This window comes from Salmo salar, chromosome ssa01 (assembly GCF_905237065.1).
Source record: "Salmo salar chromosome ssa01, Ssal_v3.1, whole genome shotgun sequence".
Lineage (NCBI taxonomy): Eukaryota > Metazoa > Chordata > Actinopteri > Salmoniformes > Salmonidae > Salmo > Salmo salar.
In genome coordinates, this window is record NC_059442.1 from 68300620 (window position 1) to 68322219 (window position 21600).

At 41.5% G+C, this 21600-nt stretch overlaps 1 protein-coding gene across 1 annotated transcript in view; it reads left to right on the forward strand.

The window, feature by feature from the left end:
- The window catches only part of LOC106605685 (formin-2), a 56074-nt gene extending 36348 nt beyond the window's left edge, over positions 1-19726 (forward strand). The window contains exons 11-20 of the mRNA XM_045696277.1: positions 3185-3273; positions 3434-3566; positions 3953-4099; positions 4495-4554; positions 5089-5209; positions 7198-7290; positions 16297-16348; positions 17194-17343; positions 19366-19516; positions 19700-19726. Of these exons, the coding sequence (XP_045552233.1) occupies positions 3185-3273; positions 3434-3566; positions 3953-4099; positions 4495-4554; positions 5089-5209; positions 7198-7290; positions 16297-16348; positions 17194-17343; positions 19366-19516; positions 19700-19726 (1023 nt within the window). The remainder of the gene's footprint in view (positions 1-3184; positions 3274-3433; positions 3567-3952; positions 4100-4494; positions 4555-5088; positions 5210-7197; positions 7291-16296; positions 16349-17193; positions 17344-19365; positions 19517-19699) is intronic.
- The last annotated feature ends 1874 nt before the right edge of the window (positions 19727-21600 follow it).

The following is a 21600-nucleotide window of genomic DNA, read 5'->3' on the forward strand; positions in this document are numbered from 1 at the left end:
GCTCTTACAATAAAACCACTTCTGCTCTCACAACACAAACCCACAGGCAGGAAGGGGTCACTGTGAGGTACCCGTCCCCGCAAATATCAGGAGTCGTAACCTTCTGACACGACTCTTAGAAGTTCAGGGAACCACTCCCAACACCAGATTACTTTGCACATGATAAGCAACAACATGACAAACCACAACAGTTACACTCATGAAATATACTCAAAGGCTGTGACTGCAGAGGCTGAGGGACATTATAACAACACTGTCACTTTGTATGGATAAACACAGAATTGATGACAGTGACATACAGCACTAGTCAAAAGATTGGACACAGCTACTCATTCAAGGGTTTTTCTTTATTTTACTATTTTCTACATTGTAGTATAATAGTGAATACATCATAACTTTGAAATAACACATATGGAATCATGTAGTAACCAAAAAAAGTGTTGAACAAATCAAAATATATTTTATATTTGAGATTCTTCAAAGTAGCCACCCTTTGCCTTGATGACGGCTTTGCACACTCTTGGCATTCGCTCAACCAGCTTCATGAGGTAGTCACCTGGAATGCATTACAATTAACAGGTGTGCCTTGTTAAAAATGTATTTGTCGATTTTATTTGCTTCTTAATGTGTTTAAGCCAATCAGTTGTGTTGTGACAATGTCACGGATCCCTTTGATAGCAGGAGGGGTGAAGTCAGGCGCAGGAGACTGAGATCCGTTTAAATGTGCGTTTTAATAATCAAAACAGAAAAAATGCCGCAACAAGGCAGGTTGCAAAACAAATAGGAAGGAGGACAGCTCCAAAGATCCACAAGGACGGGGCGCAGCCCGGCAACCCTAATGCCTAAACAAGCAGCATCACTGGGAAAACATACAAACATTCCCGACTATCAAACAACATGACAAAGAACAATCCCGCACAAATCCCAAACGAAACAAACTAAATACCCCCACTAATTGACTAACACAAAACAGGTGCAGACCTAATCAGACAAAACCAACAGACACAGAAACATAGATCGGTGGCAGCTAGTAGGCAGGCAATGACGACCGCCGAGCACTGCCCGACCGGGGAGAGGAGCCACCTTCCGTGGACGTTGTGACAGACAAGGTAGGGGTGGTATACAGAAGATAGCCCCATTTTGTAAAGACCAAGTCCATATTATGGGAAGAACAGCTCCAATAAGCAAAGAGAAATGACAGCACATCATTACTTTAAGACATGAAGGTCATTCAATCTGGAAAATTTCAAGAAATTTGAACGTTTCTTTAAGTGCAGTCGCAAAAACCATCAAGCACTATAATGAAACTGGCTCTCACGAGGACCGCCACAGGAAAGGAAGACCCAGAGTTACCTCTGTTGCAGAGGATAAGTTCATTAGAGTTACCAGCCTCAGAAATTGCAGCCCAAATAAATAATTCACAGAGTTCAAGTAACAGACACATCTCAACATCAACTGTTCAGAGGAGACTGCGTGAATCAGGCCTTCATGGTCGAATTGCTGCAAAGAAACCACTACTAAAGGACACAAATAATAAGAAGAGACTTGCTTGGACTGGTGGAAATCTGACCTTTGGTCTGATGAGTCCAAATTTGCGATTTTTGCTTTCAACCGCCGTGTCTTTGTGAGACGCAGAGTAGGTGAACGGATGATCTCCACATGTGTGGTTCCCACCGTGAAGCATAGAGGAGGAGGTGTGATGGTGAGGGGGTGCTATCCTGGTGACACTGTCTGTGATTTATTTAGAATTCAAGGCACACTTAACCAGCATGGCTCCCACAGCATTCTGCAGAAATAAGCCATCCCATCTGGTTTGCGCTTAGTGTGACTATCATTTGTTTTCAACAGGACAATGACCCAAAACACACCTCCAGGCTGTGTAAGAGTTATTTGACCAAGGAGAGTGATGGAGTGCTGCATCAGATGACCTGGCCTCCACAATCACCCAAACTCAACCCAATTGAGATGGTTTGGGATGAGTTGGAGTGAAGGAAAAGCAGCCAACAAGTGCTCAGCATATACAATATGTGGGAACTCCTTCAAGACTGTTGGAAAAACATTCCTCATGAAGATGGTTAAGAGAATGCCAAGAGTGTGCAAAGCTGTCATCAAGGCTAATGGTGGCTACTTTGAAGAATCAAAAATATATATTTTTTGGGTTACTATATGATTCCATATGTGTTATTTCATAGTTTTGATGTCTTCACTATTATTCTACAATGTAGAAAAGAGCAAAAAATTAAGAAAAACTATTGAATGAGTAGGTGTGTCCAAACTTTTGACTGGTACTGTATTTCAGTGGTACAATAATAGCAACTCAGGCTACGTTCTCATAAAACTCATTAATCAGAAAACAACATTGACTTGAAGTTTAATGCCATACATGGGAAGTTTAGAAAAAAACTGAGTTGACCAGAAATGTTGGGATTGCGGTGACATTTGGTCCAAGTCATTTTCCAACAGTGAACCTTCCTCTGTATTTGAAATGCCACATGCAACTTTCTTTCATGCTGTCATAGCCAAAGACAAATGCACCAATTCACAGATCTCACCATCATATCTTTTTGTTGCTAAATTACTCCTCACATTGGTACACCCACACGTTGAAAAAGGATATGTTTTGTGTTAGATGTATTGAAACATGGCGTAAACCAGAACCAGAGCCTGCCCTCGCGGACCCAAGGCTGAATACTAATTTGCCCCGTGTTTGATGCCCATATTTGATGTGCTGCTGCTGAGTTATTCCTGGGCCAGACCCTGGAGTCAACGTCGGCTCCCCTAACCTGCTTCTCAGATGAGCCGGAACTCATGAGAGACATACAGAGTTTACATTTCTCTTTGTCGGACGTTTTGTGGTTTTGCCAGTCTGCGCCAGGCCTGTCAACCTCTATTGTCATTGTCTTTGTCTTTGTGAAATGAGAGGGCATCTCTGGCCTGGTTAATTTTGTATAAAACTGTGGTTTTGTGTATGGAAAGTGGAAAACATGTTGGAAATCGAAACAATACTGTAGGTTTCACCCTATAGTGTTTATAAAGTATCTACAATGGCTATATTTGCCAACATTCAGTTCCCCTGAAAGTGAAAGAACAGGGTTTGTGTGCGTGTATGGTATATCTCAAGTACAAGGTATATTTTGAGTGCCACTTACTGTTTACCCAATATCACACTCCTTACTTATTTCAGAGAGCACAGCAAGATGAGATGGAGAAGATTGAGAAGCACATCAAATCATCCAAAGGCAAGAACGACGCAAAGCCATTGGCCAAGCCTGAACTTGTAAGAGCAAATCTTTCCTCTGTGCCAAGTCTGTCCAGTTTTTGTTTCTCGCTCAATTGTTGGTGATAGGAAAGGTCAGCAAAATGGCAATTTCTAAATAGGCCCTGTTTAAGTATTTTAACACTATAATTTTGTTATTTTTCTTTCCTATTTTCTAAGGTTTCTCTTCCAGTTGTCCCAAATCCCCAATTTCTCAGGAAGGGTGTTTTGCATCCTCTTTCAATCAACCTTTGTTGAATGTATCTCCTCCATCCTCCGGAAAGTAGAAATCCTTCAGAGAGTGTGTACGGTAAGTCTCCTCTCCTCTACATATTTCTGAGAACAGCATGTTGTGGACAATGTAATGTACAGCCATGCATCGAGAGTATTGAGTACATAAGGAATGAGAGCCATTTTCTCTGCAGATGGCAAATATACAGTATGCCTCATTGATACGAGAGGCACTGAACTGAACTATCTCTCTCTTCTTCTGTTTGTCTGTTTACACCGCTGTCTCCTCTTTCTCTTTCCTCTTCTCTTTTTTATTCTTCTTATTTTTTCGCTCAGTCTTCTCTACCCCTCTCTTATATATTCTGTCCCTCGTTTCTCTACATCTTTCTCCATTCCTTTTTCCTTCTCTTCCCTCTCTCCCTCCCCTTCCTCTACCTCCATGTCTTTCCCCATACTGTGTATCAGACTCTGCAGAGTGATCAGTGTGTGTTGCAGGTGCTAGGCCTCATCTTAGCTTTTGGGAACTTCATGGACGGAGGGAACCGATCGCGTGGGCAGGCTGACGGCTTCACTCTGGACATCCTGCCAAAACTCAAGGACGTCAAGAGCAGTGTGAGTGTGTGTTGAGCTCTGACCATAACTGCCCTATTATGGTGCTTAGGCAATTTTTTGCCCCCAAATGAGTGAGTGACTGACTGTTTATTAGATTTTAGTGTATGACCAGTGCTGTCATGTAAGAACATAGTGTGCTGTGTTTACGGTATGGGAATCCTAGAGAGATGCCCATAAAGAACATAAGACAAGTTACTGGCTCTAAGTTATGACATTCTCCCCAAGAGAGATTTCACTTGTGTTTGATCCATTGCTTTGAGGTGCTGAACTTTTAAGTCCTCTTTAGATATGTTCTACATACCAATCAAAACATTCTGCTCTGAAATTATTAGATTAATGACAAAAAGGATTTATGGTTTACTTATTTGGATCTTTTTTCCCCCTCTCTCTTTCAGGATAACTCTCAGAGTCTTTTGTCATACATCGTTGCTTACTATCTAAGGAACTTTGATGAGGTATGTTTTGGTTCCTGTTTATTTGAATCCCTTTCTGATTTACTTAGATATCTATCCAACCACCTTTTCATCTTCTCTCTCGCCCGAGGATAGCGTGGCTTTTCTTATCAAATTATTTATTTTCCTTTTCCTCATTTACAAAACAAATGAATGTCTCTTTCCCAGTTCGCCTGGACCTGTAGTACATTAGCTTCCACAGGATCCAATGGAGGCCTATTGTAAATAATTAGGTTAGCCAGATGAGATGAACTCAGCCAAAAGTATGTTGCCAAAATCAACATACACAACGTGGTTCTGGGCTCCTAATGGCTCCCTAGTAATACTGATGGACATGACGAACGTATGCTTTGATTACAATGGCTCCACTCTAGCTGATGGCCATTACCACCATGCAACATTATCTTACTGGAAATGTTTGGACTACTGATAAGAATGGCAGCGACATCCATCCCAATCTTACCTGAGATTTATGCTGGAGAGGGCTGCTCTGGTCTTTGATGATGATTGCCTTTGACTGTGTGTGTGTGTGCTCAGGATGCCGGCAGAGAGACCTGTGTCTACCCTCTCCCTGAACCCCAGGACCTCTTCCAGGCCTCTCAAATGAAGTTTGACGACTTTCAGAGAGACCTACGCAAGCTAAGGAAAGATCTTAATGGTGAGACTGGCTCCCACACATATATTCTGGTCCATCTGTAGCTCTATTTATAAACCTTGAGCTATATATGTTGAACAGTAGGTAGTAAACCTGAATCAACGTTGATTATGACAGGTGTCACATCATGTTTATGATACCGTTGTGTTGGATTTATGAAAGTATTACTTATTTTAAATGCATTCCTGTATCTCTATAACGGAAAATTCTTCAAAGTTTGCCGAGACATAGTGATGTTTTGATCACAAAACAGGGTCAACAGATAGCATCTGTTTGTCATACAAACCCCCAAACTAGAACCAGATGGAGAGTCAGGAGCAGGCTCCTCTAGAATCTGCTCGGCGCCCTTTTACTGTCCTCACAACACAGAGCTCCAAAAAAAATCAAGGTTCAGGGTGCTTCTTCTACCTGTGCTCCAGCTCATGTCCCTCAGAGTGAGTCAAGGGCCTGGAGAGGCTGCCTTATTTATGCAGCACCCGCATACGTACATTACAAACCATAAGATCTGAAGGTCCCATAATAAAAACCATCAGTGTACTGTATGGGTAGCAATAATGTTTGACTGCCATCTAGTTGAACAAGAACAGAATATTTTTAAGAATATTTTTAAGTCTGTGTATCCTTTTCATAATACTTCAAACTAAATACTAGGTCACTTCCCATATAATATGAGTCCAGGTAGCATTTATAAACATGTTAGAGGTTTACAGGGAATTACCTCGATCAGACTAGGGTTAGGCTGAAAGTCTTTCAACTTTTTTCCCAGTGTAACATGAGTCAAACAGTAGGAATTAGGGAACATCAAAAATCCTTGATGAATTGTGGAAATCAGATTAAACATTTAAAGCCAAGCTCATGGTTAAACAAATTCCCTATGAGACCGATTGAATGACTGAATGGGGAAACACGTACATTCATTACTCAGTTCTAACTCATTAACACATTATAGGGTTCAGGTGGGGAAACATTAACGCTAACGGAGTACAACTTTTTTGTATGTGTCGATCAAGAATAATCACCCAAATCTCCTCTGTTCTCTATCACGTATCTTACCATTAAACCAATCAAGGCTTGTATTTTGCCAACTATGTTTTTTACTGCACTGCAATCAATCTTGTGAAGCTTCTCATTATTTGCAGTGCGTGAAGATCGAGTTGACCAGGTCCATTGGGATACTGACTTGCTTACTCATTCCCAATAGCAGAGGCAGGTTGACATTTATTGTCATGAATCTTGTCCTGGAGGCAGAACTGAGTGATTTCTCCTTAGATAGGCAAGCTGCCAAGAAATACCTTCATTTAAGGTTAGGCATTAGGGTTAGCAGTGTGGTTAGGGTTAAAGTTAGGTTTAAAATCAAATTGTATGACTTTGCGCCTGTGCCAGCTAGTGACCACTCTGCAGAGCTGCCTCCAGAACAAGATTCATGACGAAATACACTAACATGCATGGCAGAGTACCATGATGGTGCACATAAATGCTTCATCACAAACTGTATAGGGTTCACTTTACAGGGAGCAGCTGAGTGCTGTAACAGATGTGGGCTTCAATGGCAGTTGCCTGGGGGTTAGGTTGAGTAGGCGTATCATAGCAGTGGGCTTGGATGGCCCTCAGGACAACAGCTAGCTAGCTACCTCCACAGAGGGGGCCATGTGGTCGAATAATTAGCTTCGGGAACTCTAACATGCACTTTTTGGATTCATCATGGGCGCTGATGGACCATGACTCTGGAGTGCTCCAAGGGATGATTAAGGGGTCTGCAGGTTCCAAGGGCATCACTCATTGTTTGGAGAAAAGTAGTAGGGTGAATGGGAATGCATCATGACTGGTTAGCTTAGCCCATTCCATTATGTTTGGTTATTATCCCTAATTACATAAACAGGTAGAATGTAATACTGCAATGTCAAAAATGGTCTTATGATTTACAAGCTCATTCTTTTTTGGACAGAAAAACTCATTAAAGCATGTTTTTCTTTCTTCCTCCTCTACTCCAGTATGCTCGGCCGAGACAGATATGGTCAACCAGATCTCTTCTGAAGAGCACTTGCAACCCTTTAAGGAGAAGATGGAGGAATTTCTGAGTGAAGGTGTCCCAGTTGTGGTTACTTTACAAATGACTCAATCACTGAGGCCATTTTGGGTTGTGGGTGAGGGAAATGGACCATTGATCAATGACAAGGGAAGCCATTTTGATTTTTCAACTGAGAGTCAAGCTTCAAGACGGATCATTGATCCCCCTTATCCTTGGTTAGCTAAACTATAGCTGCCCCAAAGACGAAGGCCAATGACTAATGCCTCAGATATCTCCCTGGATTATGTTCGGTGTCAGAATACCTGAAATGAGGAAGCCATCTTGGCTCTGTATATAGAATAGAACGTAGAGATGGGCCGTTGATCATCATGCTAACCCTTGGTTAGACTGCACTGCATCTGTCCTGCCAAGACTGATGTCTCAGTTGCTCTCCTGGTTAATGTACAGTGTTTGGAAGGAAGATGTGTACAGACCATCATTCAATGCAGTTTCCATGGGGACCTCTGCTTATCCCAGACTGTATTGAATAACTCAAGGCTATTGTTTCAACTTTTTCCATCTGTTATGATGGGTTGCAGCAGCACTTGGTAGTTGAGCCTTTGACCTCTGTCTGAAAGATATTTCAAGAGCAGAACTACATTTTAGTCATTTAGCAGACGTTCTTATCGAGAGTGACTTACATTAGTGAATTCATCATTAGACAACAACGTATCACAATCCTAGCAAGTACATTTTCCCTCAACAGAGTAGTTATCTGCAAAGTCAGTGTTAGTAGGAAAAGACAAGTGAATGTTAGTCGTTTTTTTGTGGGGGGGTTATTTAAGATACTCTTTAAAGATCTAGGGACTCAAACATTTTCTGAAGATGGGCAGGGACTTCGCTGTTCTGACATTAGGGGAAGCTTGTTCCACCATTTGGTGCCAGGAAAGAAAAGAGCTTTGACTGGGCTGAGCGGGAGCTGCCATCCCATAGGGGTGGGTGGTGCAAAAGAACAGAGGTGGCAGAACGGAGTGCTCAGGTTGGGGTATAGGGTTTGACCATAGCCTAAAGTTTTGGAGGGGCATTTCACATTGTTGCTCCGTAGGCAAACACCAAGGTATTGAAGATTATGCGAGCTTTGACTGGAAGCCAGTGTAGTGTGCGGAGGAGCAGGGTAGCATGGGAGAACTTGGGAAGGTTGAACACCAGGCGTGCTGTGGCGTACTGGATAAGTTGCAGGGGTTTGATGGCACAAGCGGGAAGCCCAGCCAACAGAGTTGCAGTAGTCTAGACGGGAGATGACAAGTGCATGGATTAGTACCTGCGGCGCTTCATGTGTGAGGAAAGGTCGTACTTTACGGATGTCAATGCTTTGATGTTTGCAGAGAATGACGTGTTATCCAGGGTCACGCCAAGGTTCTTTGCACTCTGGGAAGGGGACAACATGGAGTTGTCAGCCATGATTGAGAGGTCTTGGAGCTGGCAGGCCTTCCCCGGGAGGAAGAGCAGCTACATCTTGTCGAGGTTAAGCTTGGGGTGGTGGGCCGACATCCAAGCTGAGATGTCTGTCAGGCAATAAGAGATGTGCGTCGCCAGCTGGGTGTCAGAAGGGGGGAGTAGTTCAGTGTCATCCATATAGCAATGATAGGAGAGATCATGTGAGGATATGATGGAGCCGAGTGACTTGGTGTAAATAACCGAGGACTGAAGGACCCCAGTTGTGAGAAGCAGTTGGAGCAAACAAAGATCCTCTCCACGCCTGCTGGTAGGAGCGACCTGCCAGGTAGGACACAAGGCAGGAGTGTGCCGAGCCTGAGATGAACAACCTTGAGAGGGTGGAGCGGAGGATCTAATGATTCATAGTGTTGAAGGCAGCAGATAGTTCTCGGAGGATGAAAACAGAGGAGAGAGAGTCAGATTTGGCAGTGCGGAGAGCCTCCGTGATAAGAGGAGAGCGGTCTCATTTGAGTGAGCCACCTTGAAGCCTGACTGGTTAGGGTTAAGAAGATCGTTCTGGGAGCGATAACGAGAGAGTAGGTCATAGACAGCATGCTCAAGTGTTTTGGAACTAAAACACAGAAGGGGTAGTTTTTGACTTTGGAGGGGTCAAGTGTTGGTTTCTTGAGGATGGGAGCGACTCTGGCCATCTTGAAGTCAGAGGATGCAGCAAGTGGTCAGGGATGAGTTGATGAGGGAAGTGAGGAATGGTAGGTCTTCAGAGATGGTCTAGAGAAGGGAAGAGGGGATGGGGATAAGTTGGTAGGTTGTCGAGCTGCCAGACATCACTAGTTGCAGGATTTTATCTGGAGCGAGAGGGGAGAAAGAGGTCAAGGTCTAGGGTAGTTCTGTTGAGTGGAGTCAGTAGGCTAAGTGAACGAGGAACAGATGTCGTCAACCTTTTTTTCAAATTGGTTGACAAAGTCATCTGCAAAGGGATGAGCAAGGGGTAGGAGGTGGTAGGCGAACAGCTTCTAGTAAAGATTAGGTCAAGCATATTGCCCGCCTTGTGAGTGGGAAGGGACTGGGCAAGAGTGAGGTCAAAAGAGGAAAGGAGTGGAAATAAATGAAGTAGCTTATCAAGGTGTCGAGCTCATTGAACTCTCCAAGAGCACCCGGTGGACGATATATGACAACAATGTTAAGCTTAAGTGGACAAGTGACAGTAAAACTATCAAATTCAAATGTGGTTAGACATCCACTTAGGAGAAATAAGTCGCCTTGTGCCACCACCGCGATGACCAGATGCTCTCCGACTATGAGAGAACACATAGTCAGATGACCAGAGAGCAGCTAGAGTAGCAGTGTTCTCTGGGGTAATCCATGTCTCCGTCTGGGCCAAAAAGTGTAGCGACTGAAGGGCAACATAGGCTGAGATGAATTCCGCATGGATTGTGCGCGCAGGGTAAACTAAATTAAAAGGGGATGTAGCCAAGGGGTGGGGAGCGTCTGTAAAACCTACAGGGAGAGAAGCGAACAGGGATAGGAAACACACAAATACTTGACAAAGCTGCAAAAGAGAAAAATGAGATCATCAGAAGATAACTAGGTAAGATACTCAAGTGAGAGAGTGATGTGGAGCCTTTCTCCTCTTTCCTTCCTCGAACCGCTTGGCAGAAAGTATTTGTTTCAGCGACAACACCACCGCTTGACAAGACCACCAGCTGCCACTGAAAAAAACACTGGAGACTGAAGCACTAACACTAATCGCTTATTGCCCAGCAGAGGTGAAAGATGCAGCTCCCAGCACTAATTGCTGATTGCCTGGTAGAGTTGAAGAAAACACAGAAAACACCCCATACAACACAAGACGATTACTCAAATAGGCCTGAAACTAAGTCCACAGGAACTGTCACAAATAATGAGCAATCAGACATTTCAAACAGCAATGATTAAGTAGGCTACTAGGTGGAGACAGCACTTAAATTCAATTGCCCTAGCAAGACAATACCAACAGCTACTTATTGAATAAAAAACAGATACTTTCTTCTCTTGTAGGAGCTGATATCCTTCCAAACTATAGATGATGTACATCCAGCCCACATATGAACACATAATGAGGGCTGTAGGCAGAATTGGACCCTGACAAGGTAGATAGTGTAATCTAGAGGCGAAAGATACGAACACCTATTTAGGCGAGGTGCTAGCTTGCAGAGTAGAACACTTGAAAAATTAAAGGAGAGCCGCACACTCTAGGAGCTCAGATGCAATAATGTAATATCCTAATATCCAACGTTTCAACAGACAAGCTGTCTTCATCAGGGTATAATGACAAACACTGTAGGGTGACTAGTTTACAATATATAGTGTCAAAGGATACACAAAGGTGTCTGTAATCATGGCCGGGTTGGCCTGATATCATTGGTTAATTCTCCGATATATAAAAAAATAACATACCATGAATGGATAGCATACGATCATAGATACAATTTGGCTACATAGGCCTACAGACATTTACAATAGCGAAATCACAATAATCAGAAGAATGGCATCAGATCAAAGTCTGCATTGAGACCGAAGTGAGCAAGGGTCTTTAAATTAAAGATCCAGGCAGCCTCTCATTTTAACTTGTAAATTGTCGAGGTCACCCCCTCTCCTAGGGAGGGTGACATGTTCGATGCCGATATAACTTAGGTACGAAATCGAGTAGGCCGCACCTGGATAAGTTGAGTTTTTGCAACTAATGATTCATACTTTAAATTTGTTTTACCCACATCATTTTTATCACAAGGACAAGTTATAAGATAAATAACTGCCTTAGTGGAGAATGTGATAACACCTTTAATTGGGATCTGTTTCCCTGTTTTGGGGTGTTTGAAGGATCTACATTTATAAGTGCCATTTTATTGAGCACAGACATTACACTCGTAGTTTCTATCCAGTAGGGGTGTAAATAGACGTTGTGCAGGGATATCTTGGTGGTGGTATATCAGAGTTTACCAATTGATCTCTGAGATTTCTGCCCCGCGAGAATATGACCAAGGAAAGGTCCGAAAACACATTGTCATTGGATCTTAGAATGTGCCAATGTTTGTGAACGATTCCCTTAATTTGTTCAGAGCACTTTGAATAGCGAGTAGTTAGAACATAAGAATGCTTATTTTTGTGAGACTGTCCTTGAAAAAGATAATGTCTCGGTTTCCTTTGAATTTTCTCAGTGGCAGTATTAATCTGACAATTTTTGTAGCCCTCTCTTATACCCTGATGAAGACAGCTTGTCTGTCGAAATGTTGGATATTAGGTTATTCAATTATTGCATCTGAGCTCCTAGAGTGTGCGGCTCTCCTTTAATTTTTCAAGGTAGATAGTGTAACCATAATGGCAACCTGGTTTGTCTTTGTTTTCCTCCTCCTGTTCATTCTTCACCTCTTTCACTCCCTCTGCTCTTACTATTCCCTATCCGGTCCTTGACCTCTACCCCAGTTTCACCTCTTTTTTTATCCTCCTTCCTCAGCAATATCTGTCTCTATCTACCTTCTGAAGAAGCCCCTCTCTCACCGTCACTTCTTTACTCTCTGTTTATCTCCATTCCTCCCTCTATCATATCAGGAAATCAAATAAACACTTGGAGGTAGCTGTTTACCCTGGGAGCAGTTAAAACAGGGATGATGAATTAGCAGTGGAACGAGGGTTGATGATGAATCCACCTTCCCTCTGCGATCGGCCATGTTTGTTTTCATTTGACCACAGTGTGTTTGTTATCACCTTCCCATGAAGACCTTTTCAACAACCTCACGTGAAAGGGTACCTTTCGCCCCTGCATATCAGACCCTTTAACTAACAAGTAAAGCCTCCAAAACTCTGTTAAAATAATGGAACTATTCTCATCATAACAGACAAAGTATTGTGTAAAGTCAAGATTAAAATGTTTATTGATGAATGTTTCACAACTTTTAGGTGTAAGGTTTGGTTTTCATGTCTATTAAAACATGTGGGATGTCTTTCTAGGCAGTTTTACATAGGCTTTGTGGCAGGCTATTTCTAGCTAACTGTTCCCATTCTTGTTGTAAGACTGAGCTCACTGACCCCTTCTCAAGTGCTTTTGTATTCAAATGAGAGTTGGTAATTTGTAACACATGTTCTTCCGCTATGTCGCTCTCTGTCCTTGAGTCCAAGTTTAAAGGAAGCCTGGATAAAAGTGTCTCTCTGAAAGAAATATTGGGTTTTCCCTTGAGGCAAATGACGAGGTTGTCCACAGAGAGAGGAATGTTCGATGTAACACTGACATGTGACTTGGAAGGCTCCAGACGAAATTCACTGGGTGCCTCCACTGCAGAAAAGAAAAGCAACAACAGCAATGTCTTATTTGTGTTATTTCTATAATTTCAGACCCCGGGGTTAAACAGTTTCTGGCTCCACAGTTTCGACCACTCTTGTTTATTTTCTGACCATGAAACTAACCACAGAATAACAGTGGAAGCGGACTCGTAGGAACGGCACTGTTTGGTCTAGCTCGATTTTCCCCACTCGTTTCACAGATTCTCATGCGTGCGATGCCTTTGATGGAGCCTCTATGCCTCTGAACAGAACATTGGCCATGTGATAATCTGTTTCTGATGTAAATAATGATTAGTTATACTGGCTGCATGCTCTCTTCAGGGGACTGACTACTGCCTTGGCTAGTAGAGTTGTCTCCAGGAGTAGGCCTAATCTACACGTAACATCATGTCAGATAAGAACTATTCATTGTTGTCCAAAATGTATTTTGAAACCTCTAGACTAGTACTGTAAAACTCAAATGGGTCACTATATCAGGCCGGTATTGATTCACTGCATACAGTACATGTTGTATGAAATTCTGTGGTCATCATGGATTCCATACTCCTTTGCTGACTGTTGTTGCATTGATCTGATGACATCCATCCTGTTCTGATTTCTGATTGGTTATTGATGAGCAATAGAAAGCAGATGTAAAAATGGGGATCAGTTATAGGATGATTTAGTATGGGGAGCCGTGGACAAAAGTGATCGTCCCATTGGACATGTCAGGGTTCCTTAGATGTGGCTCTGGCTTCAATTACAGACAGCGATTTGATATTCCCTGAATAAAGGCAGGCCAGAGATCCATGCCAGGAAAGATTCCTGACCGTCTGCTTTAGTGGATGTCTTGGAAGTCTATGAAGAGGTTATGGGTAATTTCAGACCAATAAATGCTTTTAGGCTGCTATGGATTTGGAATATGCTCTTGAAAGCTGCTAAGACATTTCTTAGATTTGTGTGTGAAAGCAAAACCAATATAACTGGAGAGACACGCACATGCGATAGGCTGGGTTTGAACCCGGGTCGTCTGCACACCAAAATACTGGTTTGTTGGCCCAAGCGCCATTGTGGTTCACTGAACCAACTCTCTTACACTTCACCTTAGCTTTAAAATGTTCCTCTGCTCATCTGCACACTACAAGACTGTGTTAGCCAGCTAAACTAAAACCTTGGTCTATAGGCATTATCCTGTTATGGCTAGGGGGCAGTATTTTCACGGCCGGATAAAAAACGTACCCGATTTAATCTGATTATTACTCCTGCCCAGAAACTAGAATATGCATATAATTATTAGCTTTGGATAGAAAACACTCCAAAGTTTCTAAAACTGTTTGAATGGTGTCTGTGAGTATAACAGAACTCATTTGGCAGGCCAAAACCTGAGAAGATTCCATGCAGGAAGTGCCCTGTCTGACAATTTCTTGCCCTTCTTGATTATCTCTATCCAATACAGGGGATCTCTGCTGTTACGTGACACTTCCTACGGCTCCCATGGGCTCTCAGAAGGTGGCAAAAAGCTGAATCGTGGCTTTGCAGGCTCTGGCTGAAAAAAAGTAGCGCGTTTGGATAGTGGCTGGTCACAGTACTGTGAGACTCAGGCTCGTGCCCGAGTCGACCCCATGCTTTATTTTCTTTCGTCTTTTTACCTAAACGCAGATTCCCGGTCGGAATATTATCGCTTTTTTTACGAGAAAAATGGCATAAAAATTGATTTTAAACAGCAGTTGACATGCTTCGAAGTACGGTAATGGAATATTTAGAAATCTTATGTCACGAAATGCGCCATGCTCGTGACCCTTATTTACACTTCGGATAGTGTCTTGAACGCACGAACAAAACGCCGCTATTTGGATATAACAATGGATTATTTTGAACCAAACCAACATTTGTTATTGAAGTAGCAGTCCTGGGAGTGCATTCTGACGAAGAACACCAAAGGTAATCAAACTTTTCTAATAGTAAATCGGAGTTTGGTCAGGGCTAAACTTGGTGGGTGTCTAAATAGCTAGCCGTGATGGCTGGGCTATCTACTCAGAATATTGCAAAATGTGCTTTCACCGAAAAGCGTGTCCGATTGCACAAAGGAGTTCTGTATCTATAATTCTTAAAATAATTGTTGTGTTTTTTTGTGAACGTTTATCGTGAGTAATTTAGTAAATTCACCGGAGGTTTGCGGGGGGTATGCTAGTTCTGAACGTCACATGCTAATGTAAAAAGCTGGTTTTTGATATAAATATGAACTTCATTGAACAAAACATGCATGTATTGTATAACATAATGTCCTAGGTGTCATCTGATGAAGATCATCAAAGGTTAGTGCTGCATTTAGCTGTGGTTTTGTTTTTTGTGACATTATATGCTAGCTTGAAAAATGGGTGTCTGATTATTTCTGGCTGGGTACTCTGCTGACATAATCTAATGTTTTGCTTTCGCTGTAAAGCCTTTTTGAAATCGGACAGTGTGGTTAGATAAAGGAGAGTCTTGTCTTTAAAATGCTGTAAAATAGTCATATGTTTGAAAAATTGAAGTTTTTGTATTTTTGAGGAATTTTTAATTCGCGCCACGCCTATCATTGGATATTGGAGCAGGTGTTCCGCTAGCGGAACGTCTAGATGTAAGAGGTTATCTCTGGGAGCTAATGCAAGTCAGGTCTCAAACAAAATTGGTTCACCGGACCACCTTGGCTACAGTAACACAGACTTCCTCGATATCTCTATGAAGTTAGCTGGAAGGAGAGAGAATTATGAAAAAATCCCTCCTAAGGCTAAGGATATTCTCTGGAATTCCTCTGCCTGTTTGAGGCTTTGCATAATGTGATGCTGCTCTCTCATATCAAGTTATTTTTTTGATGAGTTTGAGGACATTTCACAATAATTTACTGAACTCAATAATACTAAATGTACACAAAGAATACTTGCCCAGAAAACCATGGTGTTCACTTATCAGTGGTGCGACCACAATCATTTCAACACTCAATTACATGAAATAACCCTGAAAATGACAGCAAGTGTTATTAATGTATATGCAAAACCAATAATTATGCCTTTATTAGAAATTATTGAATCTATTCAGGACTGATAATAAAACCTTGTTCTATGCCTTATGTGTAACCACATTGTTATCCTCACCGCAATGTAGCTTTATGTTTTCCATAATGACTTAACTAGTAACTAGCTCATGGGTTGGAGTGCCACATGTTTCTATAATGATCCATTACTGCTGTACTTGTCTTTACATAGCCTTCTACTTAACTTTCTGATGTTGTCCTGTTGAGTGGATTGTTATCTACAGTATGCCTATATTCTGACTATGTTTTCTCTTATAGCAAAAACTGATCTGGAGGCACAAGAAACACAACTAGAGAACACTCATAAGATGTAACAATAAACCTGATATGGATTTTTTTAAAGATGTTCGAGCTACAGTATGATAACATTGGCTCAAAGGATAATGTTGTGTCAGAACAATTTTCAATACGGTGAGCTGAGTTCACTCACTTCTATTCTCTACTACTGCATGCCAGTACGTACCGGTCCTGTGTCGATGTTTAGATCCCGAGGCTACATGGAACCTCTACCTCTAGATGGCCTTGAATGCGGGTCCTATGATAGACTGAAGGCCTCCAGTGTCTGTGTTGTTTATCTAAGCAAAGCCAGAGTAGACAGCGTTGGCTCCAGGCTTCTGTTAACACTAGCCAGGAATGTGTTCCCTCCAAACTCCAAACAAAGGGTCCCCAACCTGTCCAGAGTATTGATCAAGCACAACACCAGGGCATTTGTCACTTTCACGTGTGCTCTCTCTTCCTCTATTTATCTTTCTCTCCTTTCTGCCTCTCTCTCTCTCTCTCTCTCTCCCTTTCTTTATGTGTTTGTCCCTCTTGAGACTTGAGCACAGCAAGATTAATTTCCTTTTAAGGGTTTATAACCTGTACGCCTAGAATTGTATCTGTGGAGGGAAAATATTTATGTTATCGATTTATGCCATTGTGGCAGCTAATACATTCTAATATTTTTGGTGTTTTATTACAAAATGGCCAGTCGCCTCTATTTAGTATACTTCCATATCAAGTTTAATGCAAGAAATGGTCTTAAGATTAACTTTCACATTGCACATATTTATTATAAGCCTACAGGTTTCACAATGACTTAATCTTTCTGTAATCTACTGTTGTAATTTTGGTATTTTAGGTTTGATTTCATGTTTTTGTTCTGTCTATCCTCAGTTTCTTGGAGTTGAGTGTGTTCTTTTCAGTCAAGGCTAAGGCAGGTGAGAAGGAAGTGTCTCCCAACACGCTGTTCTCGGTGTGGCATGAGTTCTCCACTGATTTCAAAGACCTTTGGAAGAAGGAAAACAAACTGATGTTACAGGAACGGTAAAGATTGGTGTAAAATATGTTTTGCAGTCCTTTCATGTGTGTTGAGTCTATCCTATTCAATGAAAGCCACTCTTTCTTTGGGGATTGTTATACAATGTATGTTCTGACCTTCTAGAGACCTACCACAGAATGACTGTACATGTCAAAATGACATGTCTACTGCACTACTATATCCCCCTGCGCTTGAACACAATGAACATACTGTTTCACATTCACCTTCAAGCACATTACCTTGACAAGCCAAGTGAAGTCATCTGTCAGCTTAATGTGTAGATTAAAGCACCTTGACTGAGGTCAAATGTAGTACACATTGAGCTCTTCAACTCCCTTTGAAACAATAGTGAAAGGTGTGTGTTGTAACAACCACGGATGCTGTAGCAACCGAACACCATTAATCCCAGTATGCAGTAGATGTTTAATGTAATCATTTCGTAGCAGGGAGAAGCATAAGATAAACTAACATTTTGCTTCCTATAGAAGTTAAAGATGGAATCTGCAGTAGGGGAAACAGCGCCACTGTCCACCCCACCGCCATTGTTATGGTTTTATTTTGTTGACGAAGTGGAGGTGTACAGCAACAAAACAGTGTTTGTTGTTTGCAGTAACTTATTTGTTGTAATATCTCCAACGGATATGGCAGTTTCACAATTAAGGATTCCAGCTTCATATTGCTGAAAAGTTAAACCCACCCTGTTAGGTCAATATCAAGCAGAAAGTCAGGAGTTGTCATAGATGAGTGTTGAATCTTCAGTGTTGGAATGATCCCAAAACATGAGTTTCCAATAGCATGCATCACATGTTCACTATTAGATCCTATCAGAGTCATTCAAATTCATAGATAAGATGAGAGAGAGAAGGGTTGAAATGACCCAGATCGGTTTCTTAACCCCACTAATAAAAAGAACACGAGTGATTCTGTTAGCTTCCAGTGGTTTGATGGGTTTAGAGATAGCATTTGAAATGCAAATTGTTTTGTTCTGCTGGATGTAGATTAGATTGTGATATGTATTTGCTCATTTACTGGATAAGTAATGAAACCAAATTTGTAATCATTAACTATTTGGCCTACAGTGTACCACTGTCTCTAAAATTAAGAGCTTTAAAATGATCCCCCCCCCGACTTACTACAAAGGCATACCAAATTTGGACAAACACGCACACATATTTGAATTTACTGGTCTAGAATTGGGATGGGCAACTGGCGGCCCAAGGCCCCCCTTTTTATAGGCCCGTGGATACATTTCTGAAGACAAAAAAAAGTATATTGAGAGTGTCATTTCAAAATTTGGTTGTGCATCAGAAGTTTTTCTCTTGTTGTCAGTCACCAACGGTCACTTAATTAGCACGTCAGCAAACATTGTATGTTAGTCTAGCAGCCACCTATCTAAACTTGTGGTAATCATGGTCGATTTACCGACTGGGGGGCCCCCATTGATTTTGTTAATCACTTTCAGTCAGATATCATATTAAAAACAGTTCTCTCCGCCCCATGGCAAAATGGGTAGAATTGCAGGAAATTAGTTATAAAATTGCAAAATCTTCTCTCCGCCCCATGGCAAAATGTGTAGAATGGATGGGGGCGGACAAACTAAATTTCGCTTAGGGCCCCGAAAATGCTAGGGCCGGCTGTATGTGTGGGTAAGGATGTGGGTACGCAGAACTGCGAGTAACTCTGACCCCCCCCCCCATGATGAGTTTAGATTTTTTTATAGCCCCCACCCCCATCAAAGTTGCCCATCACTGGTCTAGAATGTATCTTTTACCTCGTGCAGTGTGGAAAGTTGTGCCACTGAATGGTTTAGAGCTTGCACTATCGTTACAGTAGATCAGAAAGGGGTTTCTTAAAACAGTGAAACTGGTCACCCAAATCTTTCTTGTGTGTAAACAGCACAGACCCAAATCTTGCCTGGAGAACCTCATTGCTGAATTGCCTGACCTTTTACTACTGCAAACATACCCTATCTCCATTTCTAAGAGAAGATACATTTTAAATGGCTGAAACTATTGGTGTCTTTTCAGACTGAAAATGGCAGAGGTCTTCAATCAAGCCAGAGAGAAGGCCTCGTACAGCATCAAACCAAAACAGTCTTCTGCAATAGTGAGTTCTCTTTTTGTCTCTTTTGCCTTTGTCCTAACCGCTTTCTGTCTTTCTTTTGTCTTCTTATTCCTTGTATATTTCTCCCGTTCTCACTCATTTTGAAAATCTCTGTATAAATTTCCCCCCACCCGTCACCACTTTGAGTGCATAGGATTCTCACACGCATTATTTCTGTTTGAAAATGCACGGATGAATTAATTTACGTGCACCATTGTAATGTCTGTAACTCACTTTCATCTGTTTTGTGTTCCACAGAAAGCCAAACTGGGTCAGATTATTTGAGCCAATGGACTGTATGGAAACCAGTCCTGCTTAGTGAAAACCTGCATTGTGACAATCATCAGTTTAACATACACCATAGTTCAAGAATGATACGTGATGTACAGTTGTGGTTTATGAAATAAATCATAAAATGAACCGTGACTTGAGCTTAGCTGCTAAGGTATTTAGTGTCATCAGGACTTCTCATCATCCTCTATTTTTTTATTAGCTACAGCGCCTTCACTTTTTCTACATTTAGTTGTGTTACAGAATGGGATTAAAATGGATTTAACTGCCATGTTTTTGTCAATGATCTACACAAAATACTCTGTAATGTCAAAGTGGCTTTTTGTTTTGAACATTTGAAAAATATGAATGAAAAATAAAACACATATCTTTATTAGGTAAGTATTCACCCCCCTGAGTCAATAGACCTTTGGCAGTGATTACAGCTGTGAGTCTTTTTGGGTACGTTTCTAAGAGTTTTCCTCACCTGGATTGTACAACATTTGCCCATTATAATTTGTTTAATTCTTCAAGCTCTGTCAAATTGGTTGTTGATTATTGCTAGACAACCATTTTCAGATCTTGACATAGATTATCAAGCAGATTTAAGTCAATACTGAAACTCGGCCACTCAGGAAGAGTCACTGTCTTCTTGGTAAGCAACTCCAGTGTAGATTTGTCCTTGTGTTTTAGGTTATTGTCCTGCTGAAAGGTGAATTCATCTCCCAGTGTCTGGTGGAAAGCAGACTGAACCAGGTTTTCCTCTAGAATTTTGCATGTGCTTAGCTACATTCCGTTTCTTTTTCATCCTAAAAAAACACCCCAGTCCTTAACGATTACAAGCATACCCATAACATGATGCAGCCACCACTATGATTGAAAATATAGAGAGTGGTACTTAGTAATGTGTTATGTTGGGGACAAATAAAACACTTTGTATTCAGGACAAAAAGTGAATTGCTTTGCCACATATTTTGCAGTTTTACTTTAGTGCCGTGTTGCAAACAGGGTGCATGTTTTGGAATACTTTTATTCTGTACAGGCCTTCTTTTCACTGTCAATTAGGTTAGTATTATGTAGTAACTACAATGTTGTTGATCCATCCTCAGTTTTCTCCTATCACAGCCATTAAACTGTAACTGTTTTAAAGTCACCATTGGCCTCATGGTGAAATCCCTGAGCGTTTTTCTTCCTCTCTGGCAACTGAGTTAGGAAGGACGCCTGTATCTTTGTAGTGACTGTGTGTATTGAAACACCATCCAAAGTGTCATTAATAACTTCACCATGCTCAAAGGGATATTGAATGTCTTTTTTTTACCAATCTAACACAGGCGGTTGGTGGCACCTTAATTTGGGAGGACGGGCTCGTGGTAATGACTGGAGCGGAATCAGTGGAATGGTATGAAATTCATCCAACACATGGTTTCCAGGTGTTTGATGCCATTCCATTTGCTCCGCTCAAGACATTATTATGAGCCGTTCTCCCCTCAGCTGCCTCCACTGCGGCATCTAGCAATAAGTGCCCTTCTTTGCTAGGCATTGGAAAACCTCCCTGGTCTTTCTGGTTGAATCTTTGTTTCAAATTCACTGCTCGACTGAGGGACCTTACAGATAATTGTATGTGTGTGGCACAGAGAAGAGGTAATCATTCAAAAATCATGTTAAATACTATTATTGCACACAGGGTGAATCCATGCTACTTATTATTGAACTTGTTAAGCACATTTTTACTCCTGAACTTATTTAGGCTTACCATAACAAAGGGGTTGTTTACTTATTGACTCAATACATTTCAGCTTTTCATTTTTAATTATTTTGTAAAAACATAATTCCACTTTGACATTATGCAGCGTTGTGTGTAGGCCAGTGAAAAAAATCTCTGTTTAATA